Here is a 22,130-nt window from a genome sequence, read left to right as displayed (position 1 = left end):
ACATAGGATAAGTAATCCAAGTCATCAAGCCAAGTAAGCACTTAACGTCCCTTAGTTAACGGTTTAGAAACTAAGGGTCACGTTTAGGACTAATTATTAGAGTTTAAGGGTACAACTAATAATTTGAAAAACACGAGAGTACAATTTAGAAACATGAATAGTTCAGGGCACCCCATAGAAAACCCAAAAAAAACTTGCAAATTAAACAGGACTCAATTAAGGACTATCATTATCCTAAAATCTCCCCCTAAAAATGAAAGTGGCATCTGAACAACAATATATTATGGAAAAAACACAGTTGGTTTGTCTGTCTGTCTCATCCGCTGCTTCCAACCAACTTCGATCTCTCTTTTTCGAACAATCCAAGATTCTTCATTTCAAATTATTATTATTATTATTATCATTATCATCTTCATCACCCTCATTTCCTCATAATTTCTTCATTATTTAATGTCCAAAGATCGCTGATTAGATTAAGCTGCTTCTTTCTTTTGGTAATTATTTCCTGCACTTTTTCATTATGATTTCTGTATTTGTATCTTGTTCTTCACATTTTTGACATACCCTTTTGATATTTATACGTGTTTAAGTGTTTTATATTGGGTATGCTTCAAAGTTTGATCTTGAGTTGGATTTCAATCTTTCCTGGAAATCTAAAATATGTTGCATTGATATGTTTTGATACATTTCTTCACATGTTTTTGTGCTTGCAGCTCTGATTTGTGTATTGTTATGATGCTTTGAGTTGCAAGATACCCAAGCTATGATGTGTGTTGGTAGATGTTGGTTTAGGTGATGATTTAATGATTTATGGCTTGATGATAGTTGGGATGAGGGTTTGGAATCAATTGTTACCTTTCTGATGATGGGGTTAATGAATATGCAGTGAAACCAGAATCATTTTTCGACATTCGATTTTTGGGAGGAACGGTACATGATTGGAATAAAGGGTTTTTGAGGATGTATTGGGTTGATATGTCCCCATAGGGCAGTATGGGTGACTAACATCATGAGTGAATTTAGTAGAAGTACATCTTTTAGTAGGAGTAAGTCTTCTAATAGGAGGACTCCTACTTCTGGTAGCCCTAAGGTGCTACTTCACCGACAAAACTCGGATGGATTACATAGGAATGGATGGGTCTCTCAAAATTTCTACATTATTGTTACGATTGGACCATTGATAACCTTTATCTTGGCTCTCTCTTGTGGGTACTTTTATGTGTTTCCTAATCTTGAGCTGGCATTCCATAGAAATGACGTGTCTTCTAGTCAGTGTGATGTCTTTGACGGAAATTGGGTGCCAGACTATAGCTACCCTTTGTACAACTCTTCGGAGTGCCCTTTCACGGAACAAGGTTTCAATTGCTTGGGTAACGGGAGGAGTGATGATGATTACCTTAGATGGAGATGGAAGCCTAAAAATTGTGACATTTCTAAATTTGATTCTTTGACTATGTTGGAAAGGCTTCGGGGAAAAAGAGTTGTGTTTGTGGGGGATTCTATGAGTAGAACTCAATGGGAATCTCTCATATGCCTGCTTATGATAGGTGTGAAGGATAAGACTAGTGTTTATGAAGTGAAAGGACGAAACATTACAAAGACGGCTAGACATTTGGTTGTTCGTTTCCATTCCTTCAATTTCTCTATAGAGTTCTATCGCTCAGTTTTCTTGGTTCAACCCGGTATGGCAACAAAGCATGCACCAAAGAGAGTCAAGTCAACACTCGTGTTGGATAAACTGGATGACATTAGTCAGGAATGGGTAGATTCTGATGTTTTAATATTCAACTCTGGACATTGGTGGGTACCATCGAAGTTATTTACGACGTAAGTCCTTTTATGCATTCTGAAAATATAAGTATCATGTTATATTTGTCAATTTCATGCAACCTCCTTAAGTTTGGACGATTTCTCAGGATCTAAATTGTGTCTCTAACAGGGGTTGCTATTTTCAGTTAGCTGATTCGCTGAAGCTTGGAATGTCAATTGATATGGCCTACAAGACAGCTCTTTCAACATGGGCTTCATGGATGGATGCTTCAATAAATTCAACTAGGACACGTGTTTTTTTCCGTACTTTTGAGCCATCTCATTGGAGGTACCCTAAAACTATAGTTTATACATTTTATTATCTTATTATCATGTATCACATCATATATATATATTCTGCTTCATGTTATGTTAAAGTTAATACCGAGTTTACACTTTCCCTATCCTTTACTTGTCTACTGAATCCACACAATCAATCACCATTTGATAAGCTGGCGATGTATAGTCGTATAGAGGATCTACAGCTTAACTTGTTCGAAATTTTTATCTATGCTCTATTCGCCATACATTCGTAAGATCTATTGGTATAAATGCTCCGTCTTTCAATTTTTTTGCCAAGTTCAAAGGTCTATCATACTAGCACTAATGGGCTGTGCAACCATACTGGCAAGTTTACCTACTTTGTTATGAATACGAGCGCAATACAGTCTTATAGAATGTCTGTTTTATAAACTTAAATTAAGCGTCATGATAGAGTTCGCTCAAACCGATTTGCAATTTGCAATGTACTAGGGGTAAGGCTGCATATATTCGACTTCCTCACCTTACCATTTGAAGGAACCCTTAAAGGACTGTGATTTTGGTATTCTATCAATACGCGTAACTTTGTCAAGTTTGTAATACGGAGTATATGATTTCTGATTATGTTTTCTCTTATGAAGTTCTTATCTATGAGACTACATCAAATTCCCAATTAACTTTTTCCTCCTCTTATTATATGCATCAGTAATGAATCCAGTGCATACTGCAACGTAACTCGGTTCCCAACGCCAGAAACTGAAAATAGTTATGAAAGCCCCTTCACAAATAGTGTATTGAACATGGTGATGAATATGAAAACACCTGTTACTGTATTGCGCATCACTTCGATGACAGCTTCCCGAAGTGATGCTCATGTAGGCAATTGGAGTGACCGTAAAGTTGTACCTGACTGTAGTCACTGGTGTCTTCCTGGGGTACCCGACATTTGGAACGAAATTCTGCTATCATACCTTTTCCCCAACAAAGATCTTCAACTACGACAATTTGGGTGAGGTTTGTTTCCTCTCAAACACTTAAGTTATTATTTTGTTGCTATGTTACTCCAACACTTTGTGTGTCAGATAATTGGGAGTGTCCGACGCGGTACAACACTTTGACACTTTATTTTTGACCAAAAAATTTAAAATTTTGCAGAAAATCATCATAACCGACACGGTGACTCGCCAACACTTGTCATGTCCGACACTTTCAGTTGAGTCGGAGTAACACTTGCCTATTGCATACAAAATTTTCAGCCATTTGTAGTATTAGTTCACGTACGTCAATTCTTTTTTAGTAGTGTAAGCGGAGCCCCTAGGAGCGAGTTTGGTACTAATGGGTTTTGAACCCATGTCACAGGTATCACCTCTTCATGACTTCATGTGAGTAACCCAGTTCCTATCTGCTCGAAAAAATGCAACTGTTTATTTTCATACCAGATTTTGCTTCTCCTGGAAATTATCCATATTAGGTTCGTATTGAGAAGGTTTTAGTGATTTGGATTCTGAATCCCCTCTTACACCCTGCGGAACAACTACATATAGAGGGTTCATAACTTGGGAATAATAGGTTAGGTTAGAATATTCAATGCTGTAAGTTGTAGCCTTACCCTTGTAAGAAAGGGATGAGACTGCATTCGCTGTGTTGCTATTTCCTTGGTTCGCTAGTATCCACTATATTTTTATTTGGAGTCATTCAAACCAATTGGATACATTTTATTTTTGGAATAAATTGACTGTAAAAAGGCAATAGTCTCCTCTAAAGAGTATATGTGGGTTCCACCGTTCCAGCGTCCATTCATTTGCTTTATTTACTTGCGTTGTCCATTCATTTATCTATAGCCTTCCTTGTTTCCCTTTTCCAAAAACTTGTTTAGTTGTCATATGAACATGTAATAAATCCGAATACATTTGAGCTATTAAGGGTCTCTTGTGGTGGTCTATTTCTGTAGAAACAAATGTGTAGAACAATGCAATTATTGAATTATATTTTCTGTAAAACAAATCTACCGTCTTCCCAGTAAACAAATTGTTCATCTTTGTTCACTATTTTCTGCAGATGATTGACCCCGTGGTAATCGAAGTATGGATTCCCGACTTGTACTCACAAGACATGGTTGTCTTCTTTTTGATAGGACTGTTATTTTTTTATAGGTACCGACAGTTTTATGATCACGGCAAGAAACTGTAAATGACACGAAGAGTAACATTCTTTCATACGGATTTATCTTAGAGTGGTGTATGTAAAGAGAGTCAAGACCTTGTTGTCATTGAAAAAGTCCCAAGTTATCGAAGATTTTGAAAATTATAGTGGCTTTTTCCCCTTGTTTGTTCTTTTTCTCCTGTTAATGTTATCCGGTATTTATAACTTTGTAAGGATGTGCAGAAATATTGCCTTGATCTGGGTTTAACTTCCTTCATCATTGTGCTTTCCAATCTTAAATTGTGTATTGAGATCTCTGTTCTTAACGATTGAGGCGATGAGCGTGGATACCCTTGCTAATGCTTCAACATTCACATTGGCGTACCTCAAAAAAACTTTTCCGGCATCCTATTGAATTTAGCGAGATATTTTTGTACTACTAATAATTCTCCAGGTTAATTGTTTTATCAGTCGCGAAAATTGTTTATATAGTTTTAAGATTACCCTTGCAGTTCTCTCACCATTTGAGTAGGTTGCATATTAGAAGGGCATTTTAGATATCATATACAAAGATATAGTGGTTCGATACAATATCGCTGTGGTTATATGGATATCCTATTTTTATACCCAAAAAGACTAGAGATTATAGTATGTTTTACAGCACAGAAATTGGGCAAAATACCCATTTTCTGATGCATCAATGACAGTAGAGTTGGCCTCCTCGATCCTACAGATGTGCGACCAAAATACGGTCTTACCAAATTCTGTTCGGAAATTATCAATGAATTCCATGCAGGAAACTTGATATATATTTGTACATGACAAGGCATATGTAAACTATGTTTGTAAATTCAATCGGGGTGATGTGATACTCGTCATATGGGTTGAAATTCATCAAAATCGACTTTCCATTGTATTATTATCTATCCCTTTACATTCAAAGGTAAAATAAAATTAAGTGCCTACTCTTAACTCGATTTGTATGAAAATTCAAGTGAATCTCACATTAATTAAAAACTAAACGTCCTCTCTATTGGGAAGCAATGGAACATAAAAGTGTTTTCCAATTCAAACAAAGACAGCCTCTCAAAATCTTGCAATGAAGGGCAAGTCTCATAAACTTGCAAGTTCATTCAACATTGAAAAAACAATTAGGGAATGAATCATAACAATTCATCATATAGTATATAAATAGGTAAGGCCATTAGACTAGTTCTCATCAGCTCTTAAGTCCATTGCCTATACTTCACTATTTTAAGCCGAAAAGTCGAAAACTATTATGGCTCAGCCTCAAAATATCGAGTTCCCAAATTACCCTTTTGCTCCACCTCATGCATACCCATTCCCACCCCCCTTTCACCCTGCCACCCCTCCATCTGCTCACCCGCCGCCATTTCCAGTTCCGGGCCCACCAAAGCCCTTGAACCCTCCTCCATCACCAACACCGACACCGACACCAAAACCACCTCCTCACCAGGCTCCTCCACCAACACCAACACCAACACCAACACCAAAGCCCTTGAGTCCTCCCTCACCTATCCCTAAACCACCTCCACATCCAATTTCTCCACCATCACCGTCCCTAAAACCACCGCCACCTCATACATATCTACCACCACCTCCACCCCACGTGGTCCCTACTCCACCTCCTGCTCCAGGACACCATTCTACCGTCATTATTGTTGTTTTTGTGTCCCTTGGAGGCGTTTTCTTCCTAGCATTCCTCGCCGCAGCTCTCTTTTGCTTCATGAAAAAGAGGAAAAGGAGAATGATCAAGGAGTTCGATGACTTCAAGTTTGATGAAAGGGTGAATGTTCAGGAGGAAATTGTACGCGGCCCGCATGGAGAGCAAGCTGTGCTTGTGACATTTGAAGAGGATATTCATGCTCATGAGACCAAAATTAAGGATGAAATAGTGGGAGAAGCTTCTCTTAGCACCGGCCATCACCATGTTGAGAGCAGGGCTCCCGAAACTAAATAAACTATGCTCATTTAACGCAGAGTGGCTTCCGCAAAGAGCAAATAATATATACTATCTTCCATATTTTCGTTCTTTGATTATTTCCAGAAATCATGTTCGGTTCAGCTTTTCTTGGCGATAGAGGGAACAAGGGAAAAGAACTCGTGTACCTCTATAGCTTCATTTATACTGTACTATATCATTATTGCAAATTCTCATTGTCGTGGCTGATATTAAGAATTCATCACATTTTATACATTATTGCAGATAGAAAAACTGCATTCATAAAAGTACCACATACCAATGAAAATCATTAAATTTATTACCAAAATGATAAACCAGATGGAAAAAAAAATGGATATGATATATGAAACAACTGTGTTGCATTGTATGTTCTAGCTCATCATACATCAGCATTTGATCGTACAGCGCCGTTATAGTCTTAGCATAAATACCTACCTTTCATAGAAAAAGAAATTCAGGCTGATTTCTTGCCCATAACTCAGACGTAACCCTCTCAAGGCCTGGTATGCAAAATACAGGAAGAAATCCTAACCTTGGGCACGGAGAGCTAAGAAATGATTTCACCAGTCAGGCAGTCACTGTACAGAAGACAGATTATATGGCCTGAAACTCACGGATCGATTGCCATAGGAGTAATACGTCTCTTAGCTGGCTTGCTAGTGGCGGGAGGAGTACTTGCAACTAGTGATGCTTGTTTCACGTTAGATTGAATCTTTTCTACAACAGGAATGTCATTTATCGATGATGCTTCCACCACAACCTCCATCGGTTTCTGTTCACTAGCATCCTTATTAACATCCTTGTTGAGCATTTTTCCATCTACAAGCGCCAAAATCAAGTGGATCAATAAACTAGTGGAGTATAAAAGAAATACAACAACGAATTGCTAAATGAGTAAATGCACAAGGAATAGTGACCTGATATCGGAAATGGTGATCCCAGTTCGTCGTTATGAAATTCTACTAGGGTGCAATATCCATCTTGAGAGGACAGTGCTAGATACTTGCCATTTGGAGACCTATTGATAGTAGAGTGTTACACCAAGTCCAAAACCAAATATTGAAATTTTGAAGCTAATTAAAAACGTTAAATAATCTACCATGTAATATCTGTGATAGCTGCATAGTGGAGACCAGCCAAGACTGCCAAAGGCGCTACACATTCTGTATCATAGATGTACAATGAATTCAAAGTTGCGACTGCAAAGATGAACCGATATGGAAGTTTGAAGAACCCAGCTGACAATAATGGTACAATATTAATTAGTCGTACATATAATAATATCGTGTAAATAAAATAATAAATCATGTGTCAACTGACTGATCTTACCAGAGTTTGATCCACGAAGGCTAAAAGCCAAAGGGCAGAAACGCACGGCAATAACAGGCTTGCTGGCGCCTGGAAGCTGAAGTGCAGGTCTGAGAATAACAGAAAACTAGCCTTACTATAAAGTAAAAGAGCTACTCCCCTCAGAACAGAGTCGGATCAAGAGGAGTAACATGACTTAACAGAATTAAAACACGTCAGATCAAAGGTCAGATTAAAAAAAAAAAAACAAATCTGATATTTAGTTATGTTAAGAGTCATGCCTTGAAAGATCTTTCCTAGAAAATACATAGGCTGTGTTTACAGGTTCGGACGCCAAGGAAACTTTGAATGAACCTGCAAGAGACAAGAAGTCAAAAAGAAAACCCCAAACTAAACACGAAGTAGAAAAGGAAAAAAGGGTTAAGAATAAGAGTAGATAATCAAGGTCCACGCAAAATTATACACATCCCACAGCCTCAGCATCTTTGAAGTTCAAACAGCATACTGAGTTAGAACCGAGGAGACTTAAGCAATGAACTTGTAAACTTAGTTTTTCCTCCAGAAAATGAATTCGCAAAACTACCATTATATTAGCATAATTTTCTCAACTCTTGGCCTCGGCAGCCATCACTAGAGAACATTAAAATATTTAGCTCCAGCAAGCTACAGATGATATATAAAGATATTCACTATTTAGCAAAGTAATTTCAAGTTTCAACCCATGTCATATTTATAGACGGGTTCAATCCATTTCTAGAAAGACCAACTAAAGAATTCACAAGCTCCTAGTCTGATAGCAATACATTTAGCAGTAAAGGTTACACTTTAGTCATAAACCCCCACCCAACCCACCCCCAACACAACAGGCTTGCTGAGACCAGGGAGGCAGGGAGCTGACATACATTAAAGCGGACAAAAAAAATGTCCCATAATCCACGCAAACTTCTCATCATGAGAATTCTCCCCCGGGTACTAGTGAACCAAAGGAGAACATAATACTCTATTTCCGAACTATTAAATGTAATACAGGTCCATACCTGCAGGTACTAGTAAAAATGATCCATCCGGAGACCAGGCTAATCTTCGAAAGAATGATGGTAAGGTCTCGTCATGAAAGAGATGAATCTTTGAGCTCTGTATTAAACTCAATTAATGCCACAACTAATTCATAGAAACTCAATTCTATGTGAAAAGCATCATTTCTAACCTTGGTATCATCTGTAGTTTGCTGTTCTGCCTTTATAATCAGATGCTGACAAACAAAATTCATCTTCTCTACTCCCTTGACCTTTTGAGGCCTGTTAACATAAACTCTGCAGCTTCTATCAGAACTAATTGAGGCAACATACTTAGACAATGGATCCCATGCAACCCCTTGGACATAGTGGAGGTGTGCATCCAGGATCTGATGAACACAACCTAGAACAGAGAACTTGAGGTTATTAAGCAACAAAGTATAATAAACAGACACAAATAGAGTTGTGTTATGAGTTAGTTTCAATAGAAAAGGGGAAATGGTTAGACCTACCCTTATCAGCATCCCATATTATGCAAGAATTATCTACCGATCCTGTAATAAGAAAAGCTCCATCCCTAGACCACTGCATATCAAGGACATCTTTGCGATGAAATCTGTAAAACAAAATATACTACTCATGTAAATCAAAACTCGGAACACGCATCTCAAAACACTTGTACGTTTATCATCTGCCGAACAATGAACATGACCATAACTATGACAGCCGCCTTTGGCTATATATACTGATGCTCCCCAGGCCATTGCTTCATTTTTCTTCATTGTAATAAGAAGAAATGAGGGCCACCACCATGTGGATCATAAGATGAGGAGAGTAGACAATCAATCCCCACCAACCAACTCAATCATGTATGTTAAGGGACAAATTGCAAGAGCAAACTAACTAATTACATGCTGCAGATAGTTTCATAAAAAACTGATTCAAAACGCGGAGGACTCTTACGACAGTGTCTTGTGGACTTTCCATGTTTGACCAGTATCTGTTAGATGCGACTTCCATAATATCAGTTCACCTCCTGAGGTCAAAAGAAAACGTGTCAATTCTGAAAGTACATATTTCAATGTGTCAGAAATTTGTACACACTAAAAGAGATGAATTTAAGTATCCATGGAAGGCACTATCATACCATCTGCTCCGGAAGCAAGCAGCTCTCCTGGAGATCACAAGGATAAGAATTAGCTATTTTAGCCACCAAGAATAGAACAATAAGACATAAGATAGAATATAACACTATGTGTGCAAAATGCAGCAAACCAAATGACACTTTTAAAATAAAAGGCTAAGCAGGCTAGAGGAAAAGTATAATTCTTTTTTTTTTTTTGAAAGGTGAAAAGAAATTAGCCACACCCTCCTCAGTGCAAAGAAGTGTATGATTATGGATTCTCAAACAGCCAAACATATTATTTTCAATTCTTTAAAATCATTTGACATCTACATAACCATCTGCAATCATATGTAGCATAGCATGAAGGCACAAATACTTAAACACCTGGAGCAGGAGCTGAGAGATTTGAGTAATAATGGATGACCAGAGAAAAACGTCAAAAATCCTAAGTGTAGAAAGTATAACGTGTATCTCATTTAACCTATTAGTGACAGCACGGGAGATCACCGGAATGCAGATCGAATAACAGTAAGAGAAGGAAAAGGATTCTCAGCAAGGCTACCCCTTACCGGAAGGCGCAAATCGGAGAACATTCACGGCAGAACTATGATAAGAAAGACTGGTTTGATATGAAGCTGTTGGAATTTTCTTTTGGGCTTCTCCGGAATCTATTTGCCAAATCTGAAATAATTAGAAAAGACATTGAGCAATAATGAATATTTTGCTTATACTTTAACATAAAGGTCAATTATCTTTGACGCAAATTGTCTTAAAGATAAATAGAAAAGAATAAGCAAGGCGTCAGTGAGTCTTTCCATATGATAAATACAGAGCAAGAGTTGTTTGAGATTATCAGTGTAACAGGGAGTTAAGAGAACTCAGCGATCCCATGAAAGCACATGACTTCAACTACGACAAATGGCTAATACATCCCTACTACTTCGAAGTAGTTGATGATTCCAAGAAATAGAGAAATTGAAGTCAAGATACTTTCTTTAATCCAGCAATGTTGGAAATTTCAACATCTCGTTAGACACAATAGTTCTTTTTTCCTTGTTCCCTTATATTGCAAATGCATTTAGATTGATCCTACGTTTACTTTATCATGCACTCGGCATGGTTTTCTCTACAACAAGAAATACACCAAAACATAAAATGAGCCAATAATGGGAGAGCAAATTGACGAAAACTGCACTAGGCAAGTCAAAAAGATTAAAGATGTTATCTTGAGACAAATCAATTTATGAATCCCCGATATCAAAGCCCAAAACCACATCTAATAACACACATCAATTGTCGCATCAACCATGCTCCATCACTAGAAAGTGAGATCCTCGCCTCACAGCCACTCTAGCTAAAAAGGTGAAATTCTCACTTTGCGGGGATTGATAAGATACATTGTCCTGACTTCTGATACCGCATTCTCTCACGCAACTAGTAAATCAAATGCGAACTCAAGCTAACTATCCAACAGGCTTAGCCTTAATCACACTCATGATCGGTCAAGCTATAACTATAATCATACTTCGTGTGCAGCTACATCAAATGAGATCGTCTAATCCGATTTAACCTTAATTCATAATCCAAATTTTGAGATCCATTATTTTGCTAATAAGATAGATGCCTAATACTTGGAGGTGTTGGAGCATTTCAGCTAACCCAAAACTTACTTCAACCCTATTTTCCCACTAGACCCAAATTGCTTGAGCCAAAGGCTTAACTGTCAGAAGACTATGGCCCAAAAATCTTAAAACCCTAATCCTAATTGTTAACAAAATATAATTGATTGAAGCAAATCACACAATAAAATAGAATATTCCGCAATAATAATGAAACAAATCAGTAGTCGATAGTGAGAATTCGTCAGTAAAGAGAGAGAAAAGGACCTTAATGTCGAAATCGGCACCACCAGTGGCGAGAAGTCCAGAAATTGGGTGAAAATCTAGGGTTAAGACGGGTTTAGTGTCGTGCCAATTGATTTGAACGGTGCCGCCTTTCATTTTCAGCTAATTCTGGGAGAAGTGATTGAAGAAATTGAGAAGAGAGGTTGATTTTTCCCCAATTTGTTTAGGGTTGTGAGGTGTTGAGCGTATACTCTGGAAATGAGGGAAGTGGAGATGAGGATTGCGAGGGGTTTGGCGCGTGCTTTTGGACGTCTTGGCGGGAAATGTAATACGCCAAAGATAACTTCCCTTTTTAATTTTTTGTTTCTTTAATTGAAAAAAAAAAGCGGGAAGCGGTGATTTAACCCATAACTTTGTGCGATTATGAAATTAAACTCATAATTTTTAATATGAGTAACTAGTTTTGGTACCCGTGAAAATCACGTGTTTTTTTTGTTTTTAGCTTCTCAGTTGGTTTTCATTCCGTAAGCCTGCATTGCGGTTTTGCGTTGAATCCGTTTGGGCCCATTTGCGTGGCCCAAATTTGTTTGTGTGTTTTTGGGCTTTGTTTCTTTTCCCCTTTGTGGTTTAATATGGCATATATCCCGTTATAGTCCCTACGATGAATAAAACTTATAGCAACCACAATCATGTGTCTCAAGCATCGACAATTTCCATACATGGCAAATGAAATCATTTAATGCGGTCCCAAGAAACATAGAAGCCTAAACTACTTGAAACGGATTACCATCTTGAAACCAGGTCGACGGCGCGTCAACATTTATGAAACCAACTGTGAGGGATGTTCCCCGCTCCACCCCACGCTCCACGGCTTTCCCACATTCCTCCCCACATCTGCTCGAACCTCCGCTCTCGCACCTTTCCCCTCTCTTTGTGGTTAAGAACCAAACGTATATTCACCAGATAGGGAGGGGCATTATGCAGAAACAAAAGCAGCTGGGTTATCTGAACGATAAGGAGAGAACCGAAGCTAATGTGAACCGGCGCCGGAAGCTTGTAGCGGAGTTGGCGAATTTGAGTAAACAAGAAGAACAATATTGGAGACAAAGATCGAGAGCCCTGTGGTTGAAAGATGGGGACAAAAATACGAAGTTTTTTCATATTCGAGCCAGTGAACGGAAACAGAAGAATTTTATAGCACATCTTGTGGATGATGATGGAATTACGCGGTACGGGGAAGAGGAGGTTAAAGCCGTGGCTACTAGCTATTTTCAGCAGCTTTTTTCAACTTCAAACCCGGTGATAGAGGCGGATATTCTTCATGGTGTCGAGCAACGTGTAACGGAGGACATGAACGATGCTTTACAGCGAGATTATGGGGAGGAAGAGGTTCTTGATGCCTTGCACCAAATGCACCCTCTCAAAGCTCCGGGGCCAGATGGGATGAATGGACTGTTTTACCAGACTTACTGGGATTCGATTGGGGAGGAAGTGGTGAATACGGTTCTGGAAATTTTGCGTGGACATAAGCAGCCAACGGAATTTAATAAAACTAATATTGTCCTCATTCCTAAGAAGAAAGCTCCAGACAAGATACGAGATTTTCGACCCATCAGTCTGTGTAATGTGGCCAATAAACTTGTTTCCAAAGTATTAGCCAATCGGCTAAAACTGTTCCTGGGTGACATTGTTTCGGAGAATCAGAGCGCTTTTACTCCAGGGAGAGCTATTTCGGATAATGTTATGATCGCTTTTGAAATTTTTCATTATATGAAGAATTCGAGAAGTTTGGACGGGACAATGGCTATTAAGTTAGATATGGCTAAGGCGTATGATCGTGTTGAGTGGACTTTCTTACAGAGGGTTCTTACCGCTATGGGTTTTGATCAGGGATGGGTAAGCCGGGTGATGGATTGCGTCACAACCGTGTCCTTTTCGGTGCTCATTAATGGGCAGCCCTCAGACGAGTTTCGCCCGTCACGTGTACTGCGACAAGGTGACCCTCTGTCACCTTATTTATTTATTCTCTGCGCCGAAGTTTTATCTAGTTTGATGCGACGGGCGGTTGAAGCGGGCAACTTACATGGTATCCGAATTGCTCATCAAGCTCCTCCAATATCACACCTTCTGTTTGTGGATGACAATATCTTTTTTATGAAAGCGGCGATTGAGGAAGCGGAGGCTGTCACGGAGGTTTTGCGGCGGTATGAGACTACCTCGGGGCAGCTAGTAAGTCTTGACAAGACTACGGTCTCGTTTAGTAAGGGTGTGTCGTTGCAGAAGCGGAGTAATCTTGCTACTAGATTGGGTATAGTGGAGGTGGAGGAACAGGAGAGGTATTTGGGTCTCCCTACGGTGATCGGAAGGTCAGAAAAACCAATTACGAATATCCTGAGAGATAAGCTAAGCAAAAGACTGAGTGGCTGGCGCGGGAAAATCTTGTCTAGGGCTGGTAAGGAGGTTCTTATAAAGGCAGTGGCCAATTCACTCCCTACCTATGTTATGAGTATTTTTAAAATTCCCGGAAGTTTTTGTGATGAGCTTAGATCGATGATGTCTCATTTCTGGTGGGGTCATGAGGAAGGGAAGAGGGGGATAAGCTGGGTGTCCTGGAAGAGATTGTGTGTGTCCAAAAGTTTGGGAGGTATGGGTTTCCGCGATTTCAACATGTTTAATATGGCTTTATTGGGGAAACAGGTGTGGCGGTTGCTAATTGAGCGGAGTGTTTGTGGGCTCGTATTATGAAAGCTAAGTATTACCCAGCTGAGGATATTATGAAGGCTTGCATTGGGCATAATCCGAGCTATACTTGGCGGGGTATAGTGGAAGCACGTGAAGTGTTGAAGTCGGGATGGCGGAAGCGTATTGGGAATGGGCTGTCTACTCGTGTTTGGGGGGATGCGTGGCTGCCAGATACACAGTCGGGACGCATTATTTCACCGGCTGTTGAGGGCATGGAGAATCTGATCGTGGCTGATTTAATGGACGCGGGGGGGCGGGGCTGGAAGGAGGAGACGCTTGGCTCGCTTTTCCTACCGTTTGAGTGTGATAGAGTGAGGCAAATTAGGCTAAGTACAAATCATCCGGAGGATGCGTGGTTTTAGGTGGGAGAACGCGACGGGATCTTTTCAATCAGATCTGCTTATAGACGGCTTGCAGGGGAACGGAATGATATGGAGATGGGAGGTGTGTCGGATTGGGAGAAGGAAAAGTGGTTATGGAATAGGCTCTGGAAAGTCCCGGTTTGGCCCCTAGTGAAACTCTTCTTTTGGCAGCCGTGCAACGAGGCTTTGGCGACACGAGCTAACATTGCTTCTCGAGTGCGAGGTGAGTCCACTTTCTGTTCTTTATGTAATTCATCCGATGAGACTAGTCACCATTTGTTTTGTTTTTGTCCAATAGCTCGACAGGTGTGGGAAGGGATCGGGTTAGGGGAGGACGAGAGGGAGACAGGGGGTGTGAGAGATTGGGTGGAAGGGAGGTGGAGGGAGTTTGGGTGCCGAGAACAGTCGCTCTTTATGGTAGGATGTTGGGCCTTGTGGGAGCACCGCAACAAGGTTATTTTCGATAATCGTGAGGTGGATCCCTGGATGGTTGTAAGGCGAGCTAAGGAGGTGATGGAGGAGATGGAAGGAGGTGGACTGGGGTCGGGACGTGGTGGAGGCAAGAAGGGTGAGGGAGCCGAGAAGGGGAGGGAGCGATGGACAGCACCACAGGCGGGATACGTGAAAATCAATACAGATGCAGGGGTTAAGGAGGGAGATGGTTTTAGTGTGGGGGTGGTATGTCGTGATGAGGCTGGGTCGGTCCTATGGGGAGTGTCGGTGGTGCAGGAGCAGCGGTGGGAACCCCAGATGGCTGAGACAGCGGCGGTGCTGGAAGGTGTGACTGAGGCGGCACAGCGTGGGCATACCAGGATTGTGGTGGAAAGCGACTGTCAGCCGGTGATCGATGCTCTAAGGAGGAAGGATTCGGGACGCAGCCTTCTCTCGCTTATTTATGACGATATTCAATCTTTATGTTCTGCTTTTATTTCTGTTTCTTGGTCGTTTACTAATCGTATGAACAATAGAGTAGCACATTGTTTAGCTCATTTACTTCCTAGAATTGTTGGTAGATCGGTGTGGTCGGACACTTTACCTCCGACTGCGAACAGCGCTGTTATTTATGATTTGGCTTTAATGAAGTAAGGCCCTCGGGAATTTACCCTAAAAAAAAAAAACTGTGAGGGATGTTCAAATACAACCAAAGGGGGCAATGTCACTGTACTAAATCTGTGAAAGTTCAAGTTCTACACTTCCCCAAGAGCAAGTTATTGCTCAATTACATCTTAAATTCTACAACAACACCATAACGGTATATCGTATTAACCCAAAAAGCAGGCCAACAGACGGTACGCTACACCCATAAATGAGTAAACATCCGAAGTTCAAAAAGCCTTTTATTAGTAGAAATTGTAAAGCAAAATTGACACTTGAGAACTAGATTCTATGCCAGTAACATTTGATTTACCATTACCGGGAGTTGACATTGCACTACTAAAACAAACTAACGTTTATTACAGAGGCTTCTCTATAACCATATCAGAAAATGATGAACGGAGACTCCTCCCTCTACTTTCGGAGATTACAAAGTATCAAACCTTTATCCTTAACAGGCCTGCTAAGTAATCACTAACATTCAGCCTTCACTATCAAAATAATCTTATAAATCTGAATTCAAGTACCCAAGCAATAAGATGACATAAATCCTTGAAGATCATTCTCACAAACTTTAAGAAACTGCTTACATCGGCAGTGTAAATATCCAAAATGAAGTACACTCATGTTTGAGTTATGCGGTTATGCCATTAGGGACACCTTTTAGAAAGCAACTCAAGTAAAAAAGGTGTATCATGAAGTATTCAGTATCTTCTGACTTACATTGTTCAACTAAAATGTAAGCATAACAACCTAAAATTCGAACATTGTCTGGTTACAAAACTGTCTCACAAAAGCTACAATAGCGATCTACATCCAATTCTAAATAACCCCTAATAAATCATTCAAAGTGAATGCCTTACAAAAATGTGCACTATAAGATGAAAATCAATCAGCCTTATCAATGTAATGCACTTACCAAAGAACAACCACAAGCGTACAAAGGACAACCACATAAAGGAATGCTACAAGCGTACAAAGGACAACCACAAGTATATGGAAGGTATAACTTACACGGGTAAAATAACGCAACTAAATTTCCGAGTAATACCGTTTAACAACCTGCAGTAACCACGTTCAAAGCGGGATCAAAATAAGGCATTGAAGGTGGAGTCAACAATATTAGAACGTAATACCAACTGAATAAACTAATCAAGGACCGGAATAATACTGCAATACTAAAATTATTAACCCAAAAAACAGGACAACGAACAGACAAACAAAAGCGTACGAAGGGTATACCTTGTAAGGGGAAAATAACGCAGTTAAATTCCGCGTAATACCGTTTAACAACCTACAACAACCATATTCAAGACGGGGTCAAGTTTTAAAATATGGAGTAAGTCAATGCCATGTCAAAGTTTTCGTCAAAAACATTATAAAGAAGAACAATAACTCAAAGAAGGAAAACCAACCGAGAATTAACTAAAAAATAGGTGCAGGAAATGGGGAATGCAATCAAACCCCAAATTAAATCATATAGTATGGCGTAACCGATATAGGGAGTCCAAAAATGACAATAATATGTAATCAATTCTTTATTTAGTAACCGAAAAATCTGGAAATGAAAAGTGGCAAACATTAAAGGCAATAACTGACCTGCGGCGAGAATCCGTGGCCGCCACAACCGCTTGTGCGACACACCCTTTCAGGGCCTAGTACAATCGGGAATGGTCTGTGGCAAGTCGGCCGGCGAAGTGGGGGATTCCGGCAACCATATGACGGAGGAATAAACGAATGAAGGGGATAATATGGGTAAACCATGATGTGAAGGTGGAGTATGGCGGTGGTTGGTGTGGAATGTCGATCGGCCCTTGACGTAATGAGCGGAAGAAAGTGGGATGAGGGTCGTTGTTGGTTTGAAGTGATGAATGGAGATAATGTTTGCTTAGCAATTAAAGCTGCTGACATTTCCTTCGATAGTAACGTGGCTTTTCTTGATCCTACGTGGCATTGTCTACGTGGCGTTAATTACACATTTTAGGGTAGGCTTTTAATTATATTTTATAGATTTAGCCTCATAACTAACATAATAAGTGAAAGCCCCTTTATGAAAATTTCACGAGAAATTCAATTTATCTTATCAAAAAAGGCAATTTTTTTACCCTTTTATTATAACTTTTATATTTTATATCATTAAAATCTTTTAATTCCGACTTCTGATTTTAAAACAACTACCTGACAAAAAATATTGTAATCGAATTTTTTTTACAAAAATTGATTTTTTTTTGAAAAATCTGTAGTTTATATAAAAATAATAAATTATTTGATTTTCGTAAAGTATTTTAAATTTATTTTATCTAATTTATGTTTTTTTTATTAATTTTTTGTAAACTTTTATTTTGTATTTTTCATAAAAATATAACCATTTGTACTTCTTTGATACGATGAATTGAATTTCTCGTGAGATTTTGATAAAGAGGCTTAATTTCACTTATTATGTTAGTTATGGAGCCTAATCACTCCAACTGAAAGTTGCGGGGATTAATTTCACAATTGCACAAAGCTATGGGCCAATCACCACTTTCCCGAAAAAAAAAAGAATTAATTTTTCACATATGCGGAGTTTACTCTTTCACATACAATTTTTCATAAAATTTTTGTATCATACCGTTTCTCCTAAATACAACTTAATTAATTCATATACACATCTTTCCCTAATATTTGAATCTAATTACTCTAAAAACTTGAACAATGGATTATAATTCTCCAATTAGTGAAGTAATTTTGTTTATTAGCGATTATTAATGCGTTTTATTGAAATTATTAGGTTTAATTTTGACTGAACTTAAAATACTTGCAATTATTAATTTATTATGAGTTAGGGTTTATGGCGGTGTAGTGACGGTGGTCCAATGAGGGTTGACGGTTTTTCTGGGTATGCGTTGTGGTTAGAGGGGTGGCCTGATGACGGTGGTACGTTGGTGAGCGAGGAAGGACGATGGTTGGGTGGTGACGGAAGGGAGATGATTCTTGATGTGTTGTCAACGGGTTGTGAGCTAGGGTAGTCGACCTCGGGTTACGAGCTGGGGTTGTTGGCGTCGGCTTGTCAGCCGGGAAAAGGCTGGTGAACGGAGGTCAAGTGGTGATTGGAATGGAGATGACAGGTTATTGTGTACCTGCGTTTTTCGTTGTTTTGTTTTAATTTTTTTTTTATATTAGTTAGTTTCTTCTTAATATTAATAATTTTTTTTAGTTTATAGTTTTTTTTTTATTCATTGATTAGTTTAATTTGATTTTTTAATTGATTAACTATAACAATTTGTTGTGGTGGGAGATGACTTAAATAAAGGAAGTGAGGAAAAAATTTGTTGGGTGAGGGAATGAAAAATGACAAGGGTAATGTTGAAAAAGTCTTGTGTAAAAGAGTAAAATCCGTATGTGAAAAAGCATGTCCCAAAAAAATGGCATATTTGTGTTTTCTAAAACCATGGAGAGGAGGCCCTGAAAAGAAATAAACTAATATATCTTCTCTAAGAATTATACGGAAAGCAGATGGTGCAGCATTCAAGATGATAAAATTGTAGAAGGAGTGATTCCTAGATTAGCGAGTTAATCACTAGCTCGGCTACCTCTTTGTGAGTAGGACCAATATGTGATATGAATAAAGAGAATTTATCCAAGGTCTACTTCGATGTCTCAAATTGTTGTAAAATAAACGGCAGAGGATGAATTAGATTATCATCAGCTCTTCCAAAGATAATATTATATTGTCAAGCCACGTACAGCCACCAATAAGTAATTGCAAATTTCAAAGACCAATCGTCATAAGCGAAAGGGAAACGATTACCTACATTATATGATATCAGTTATAGAGACGGGATGAAATAGGATAATCTAGACAACACCCACAGCAAAGAGGATCGTCAGACAACACCCTTCTAATAGGATTTGCATTACACATAAGTCTACCATGAGAAGCAAGCCATATGAACATCCCCACTCTCTGTTGAGCAAGAAGTTGCCAGAAGAAACGTCATTTAATCGAATCATGATTTGGTTGGGCAATAGGGCCGGGGGGGTTCGGAAGAATTTACTACATGAAGTACTATTCCAATATAAATAATCCTCCAAGTCGAAAATAGGCATATTGATGAAGGGTTGTGTCTTTTCACACAAGACTGGGTGTATCACATTTTGTGTCCCGCTCCCTTTTTCTTATGACACATGCATAATCATCTTATGCTTTTACATAATTATTGTTAATGGTTAACTAGTTTTGGACCCCGTGAAACTCGCAGAGTCCGAGGATTGGGCTCGCTTTTTTCGTCTACATATAGTATTGTTAGGTTATGTTCATTATATATCATTAGAAGTTGTAATAAATACATACTTTATTACGTCGTAATACTTTATTAGTGCTACCACCGGTTCTGCATGACTTGTCGGAAGTGTGTTAGTGCTTGTTTCTGGGTAGAAGTGTGTTATTTGGCATTTGATTTGGCAAGACTTGGACACATGCTTTTACGACCATAAATATCCGGTATTTAGCTAAAAATTTAAAACAATGTGATATATATTGTGCACTTTAGTACGAGAACTTAAATTTGACACAAAAAGTTGAATTCTCCTTCGAATTGTTGTAGTGAAGTATATTAGCTTAGTAGTTTTTTTTTTTTTGGTAAAGGGTAAATATATTAATCATAAAACCCAAATTGATCTATACATAAAAATGAGAATACAAATTAATTACTAATCGAGTGAATCCAAGCAGCTTCATTGTTTTTGATAACTCCAGTATTCCTAGCAAAACCGCTGAACAATATCCTTGATAATTTGCTTGACCATATAGTGAGGATGGATAATCTTAGAGTGAACTCTTGCAATATTTCTGGCTTTCCAAAATCTATAGACAACTCCCACATGACACGCACACACAATTGACACGGCTATCGCAACCCTATCAAAGATAAAACCTAACGGTCTCAACTAAAATGTAGCAGAGGCAGTCGAGTATCGAATCCACAGGGAGGTAATGTAATTAACAGTTGCCTAATTCTAGTCCTAAAGTAACAATGGGGGGTTTTGTTGAATTGATTTCTAAACTACGAGATTTAAAGGAAAAGGAAATAAAAACAAAAGCAATAAGGGCAGAAAATCGGTTTAAACTATCAAGAAGAGAGGGACATGTCGGGATTTCGGTTCACTACGGTAGTCCAATAACTCACCAAAATGACTCGATTTAACTAATGTGAGACGGATGTTGAAAGGTCCTTTCGGTCCACTTTCTATCCTAAAATACCACTAACTTAACTTTCGTCCTCATTAGGGTAGTCTCTTTTGTTCATAGCGAGCCTATTTAGTCCAATCTTTCGATCCAGGATTAATTTTAGCCAGATTAAAGGGTGACATAGAAGCGTGCACTCAACTAAGTCGAATAAATACAGTTAGATTGCTATGGTGACAGGGTCTCACAATTAATTCATCTAATTCATTTACTACGTCGTCATATTTCTACCGCAGATTCCCTAATCCCAACATGAAAGGGATTTAGTTACTCATATCGCTAATTAAACTAACAGCAATTAAAATTCCAGCAGAAAACATAATGAAATAACAATAGATCGCAATAAGGAAGATTAGGGCAAAGAAGTAAATGCAACGAAACAAGTAATAAAAGAAAACAAATGATTAATTATTATTAAAGAGAGAGAAGGAATTACAATCCAAGCGAATCCGGCGTAAAGAACACAAAATCCGAGTAAAAGCAATCCCGAGATAAAGTTACAGTGAAGAGGAATGAGGTACGTGATAATGTTAACAATGAGAGTGTTTTCTAATATGAAAGATGATGCTAATTAACCTAGTAAAGCGTGCTTAAATAGCAAACAAAATAAGTTTAGCGAAAATAAACAACTCATGGGCTGTTTAAAGCCCAAAACTAACGAAACCACTCGATCGAGTGGTTTAAAACCACTCGATCGACCAACTCTTCAGCAATTTCTACTCGATCGACTGGAAAGCTGCTCGATCGAGTAACAGGTCTTTGTGCAACTTATGGATCGAGTGAAAAACCACTCGATCGACCATCAGAGGACGTGAAAACCACTCGATCGAGTGGTAAAACTCCTCGATCGAGTACTTCATCTTCATTTCAGCTCAAGTCCGCGTCTAAGTGCCTCGTATTGCGTGCCACGACGCTTCCAAACACAGTATCTCACTCAGGAAAATCCCGTCTCCTCTAAATGCATGCAAAAAGGACGAAAAAGGGTACGATTCCACTACTTTCGCGTTCATTTCTACAAAATGGACAAAACGAACCAAAGTAGCCAATTCGGGGCAAAATACCATAAAAACAATATGAAAATGCATAGAAATACGTGCTGAAATAGGCTAAAAAGACTATACATTAGGCACGTATCAAATCTCCCCAAACCGAACCTTTACTCGTCCTCGAGTAAACTCAAAACTATACACTAATGGAACGGAATGATAACTCAG

General features: G+C 38.9%; 3 protein-coding genes across 11 annotated transcripts; 2 read left to right on the top strand and 1 right to left on the bottom strand.

Moving 5' to 3' along the window:
- Positions 1–228: 228 nt before the first annotated feature.
- Positions 229–4,458, top strand: LOC141623346 (protein trichome berefringence-like 7). Of its 9 annotated transcripts, none has more exons than XR_012533320.1 (6): positions 229–494; positions 714–1,827; positions 1,940–2,098; positions 2,777–3,079; positions 3,226–3,429; positions 4,224–4,458. XR_012533320.1 is itself a non-coding variant. In XM_074439455.1 (5 exons), exons 2-5 carry the CDS (start codon positions 1,010–1,012, stop codon positions 4,258–4,260), a joined length of 1,317 nt encoding a protein of 438 aa, XP_074295556.1. In that variant the 5' UTR covers positions 229–494; positions 714–1,009; the 3' UTR covers positions 4,261–4,458. The 9 variants fall into 9 exon arrangements, 4 of the variants coding, with proteins under 4 accessions (XP_074295556.1, XP_074295558.1, XP_074295559.1 ...); XR_012533319.1 differs by having other exon boundaries at positions 4,129–4,458; XR_012533321.1 differs by having other exon boundaries at positions 3,226–3,452.
- A 959-nt stretch (positions 4,459–5,417) lies between these two features.
- Positions 5,418–6,314, top strand: LOC141623344 (uncharacterized). The gene has a single exon (XM_074439454.1). The coding sequence runs from the start codon at positions 5,492–5,494 to the stop codon at positions 6,191–6,193; it is 702 nt and encodes a 233-aa protein (XP_074295555.1). The 5' UTR covers positions 5,418–5,491; the 3' UTR covers positions 6,194–6,314.
- Positions 6,315–6,517: 203 nt separating this feature from the next.
- Positions 6,518–11,765, bottom strand: LOC141623343 (chromatin assembly factor 1 subunit FAS2-like). Its single transcript, XM_074439453.1, has 12 exons — positions 11,533–11,765; positions 10,216–10,327; positions 9,668–9,694; positions 9,484–9,556; positions 9,033–9,136; positions 8,712–8,923; positions 8,542–8,638; positions 7,786–7,858; positions 7,526–7,614; positions 7,296–7,434; positions 7,114–7,214; positions 6,518–7,015 (listed from the first exon to the last, which is right to left on the bottom strand). Exons 1-12 carry the CDS (start codon positions 11,644–11,646, stop codon positions 6,807–6,809), a joined length of 1,350 nt encoding a protein of 449 aa, XP_074295554.1. The 5' UTR covers positions 11,647–11,765; the 3' UTR covers positions 6,518–6,806.
- Positions 11,766–22,130: the final 10,365 nt, after the last annotated feature.

Source organism: Silene latifolia, chromosome X, assembly GCF_048544455.1.
Source record: "Silene latifolia isolate original U9 population chromosome X, ASM4854445v1, whole genome shotgun sequence".
Classification (NCBI taxonomy): domain Eukaryota; kingdom Viridiplantae; phylum Streptophyta; class Magnoliopsida; order Caryophyllales; family Caryophyllaceae; genus Silene; species Silene latifolia.
The sequence above is the reverse complement of the archived record's forward strand: the minus strand, read 5'-3'. Positions and strand labels throughout refer to the sequence as shown.

Bases quoted from the DNA above. Each gene is read 5' to 3' on its own strand.
- LOC141623346 (XM_074439455.1), top strand. From the start codon at position 1,010: ATGAGTGAATTTAGTAGAAGTACATCTTTTAGTAGGAGTAAGTCTTCT. The intron at 1,828-1,939 runs GTAAGTCCTTTT...TGTCTCTAACAG, and splicing joins CCATCGAAGTTATTTACGAC to GGGTTGCTATTTTCAGTTAG. The intron at 3,080-4,223 runs GTGAGGTTTGTT...ATTTTTTTATAG, and splicing joins CTTCAACTACGACAATTTGG to GTACCGACAGTTTTATGATC.
- LOC141623344 (XM_074439454.1), top strand. From the start codon at position 5,492: ATGGCTCAGCCTCAAAATATCGAGTTCCCAAATTACCCTTTTGCTCCA.
- LOC141623343 (XM_074439453.1), bottom strand. From the start codon at position 11,646: ATGAAAGGCGGCACCGTTCAAATCAATTGGCACGACACTAAACCCGTC. The intron at 8,639-8,711 runs GTTAGAAATGAT...AGTTTAATACAG, and splicing joins AAACTACAGATGATACCAAG to AGCTCAAAGATTCATCTCTT. The intron at 7,435-7,525 runs GTAAGATCAGTC...CATTATTGTCAG, and splicing joins CCTTCGTGGATCAAACTCTG to CTGGGTTCTTCAAACTTCCA.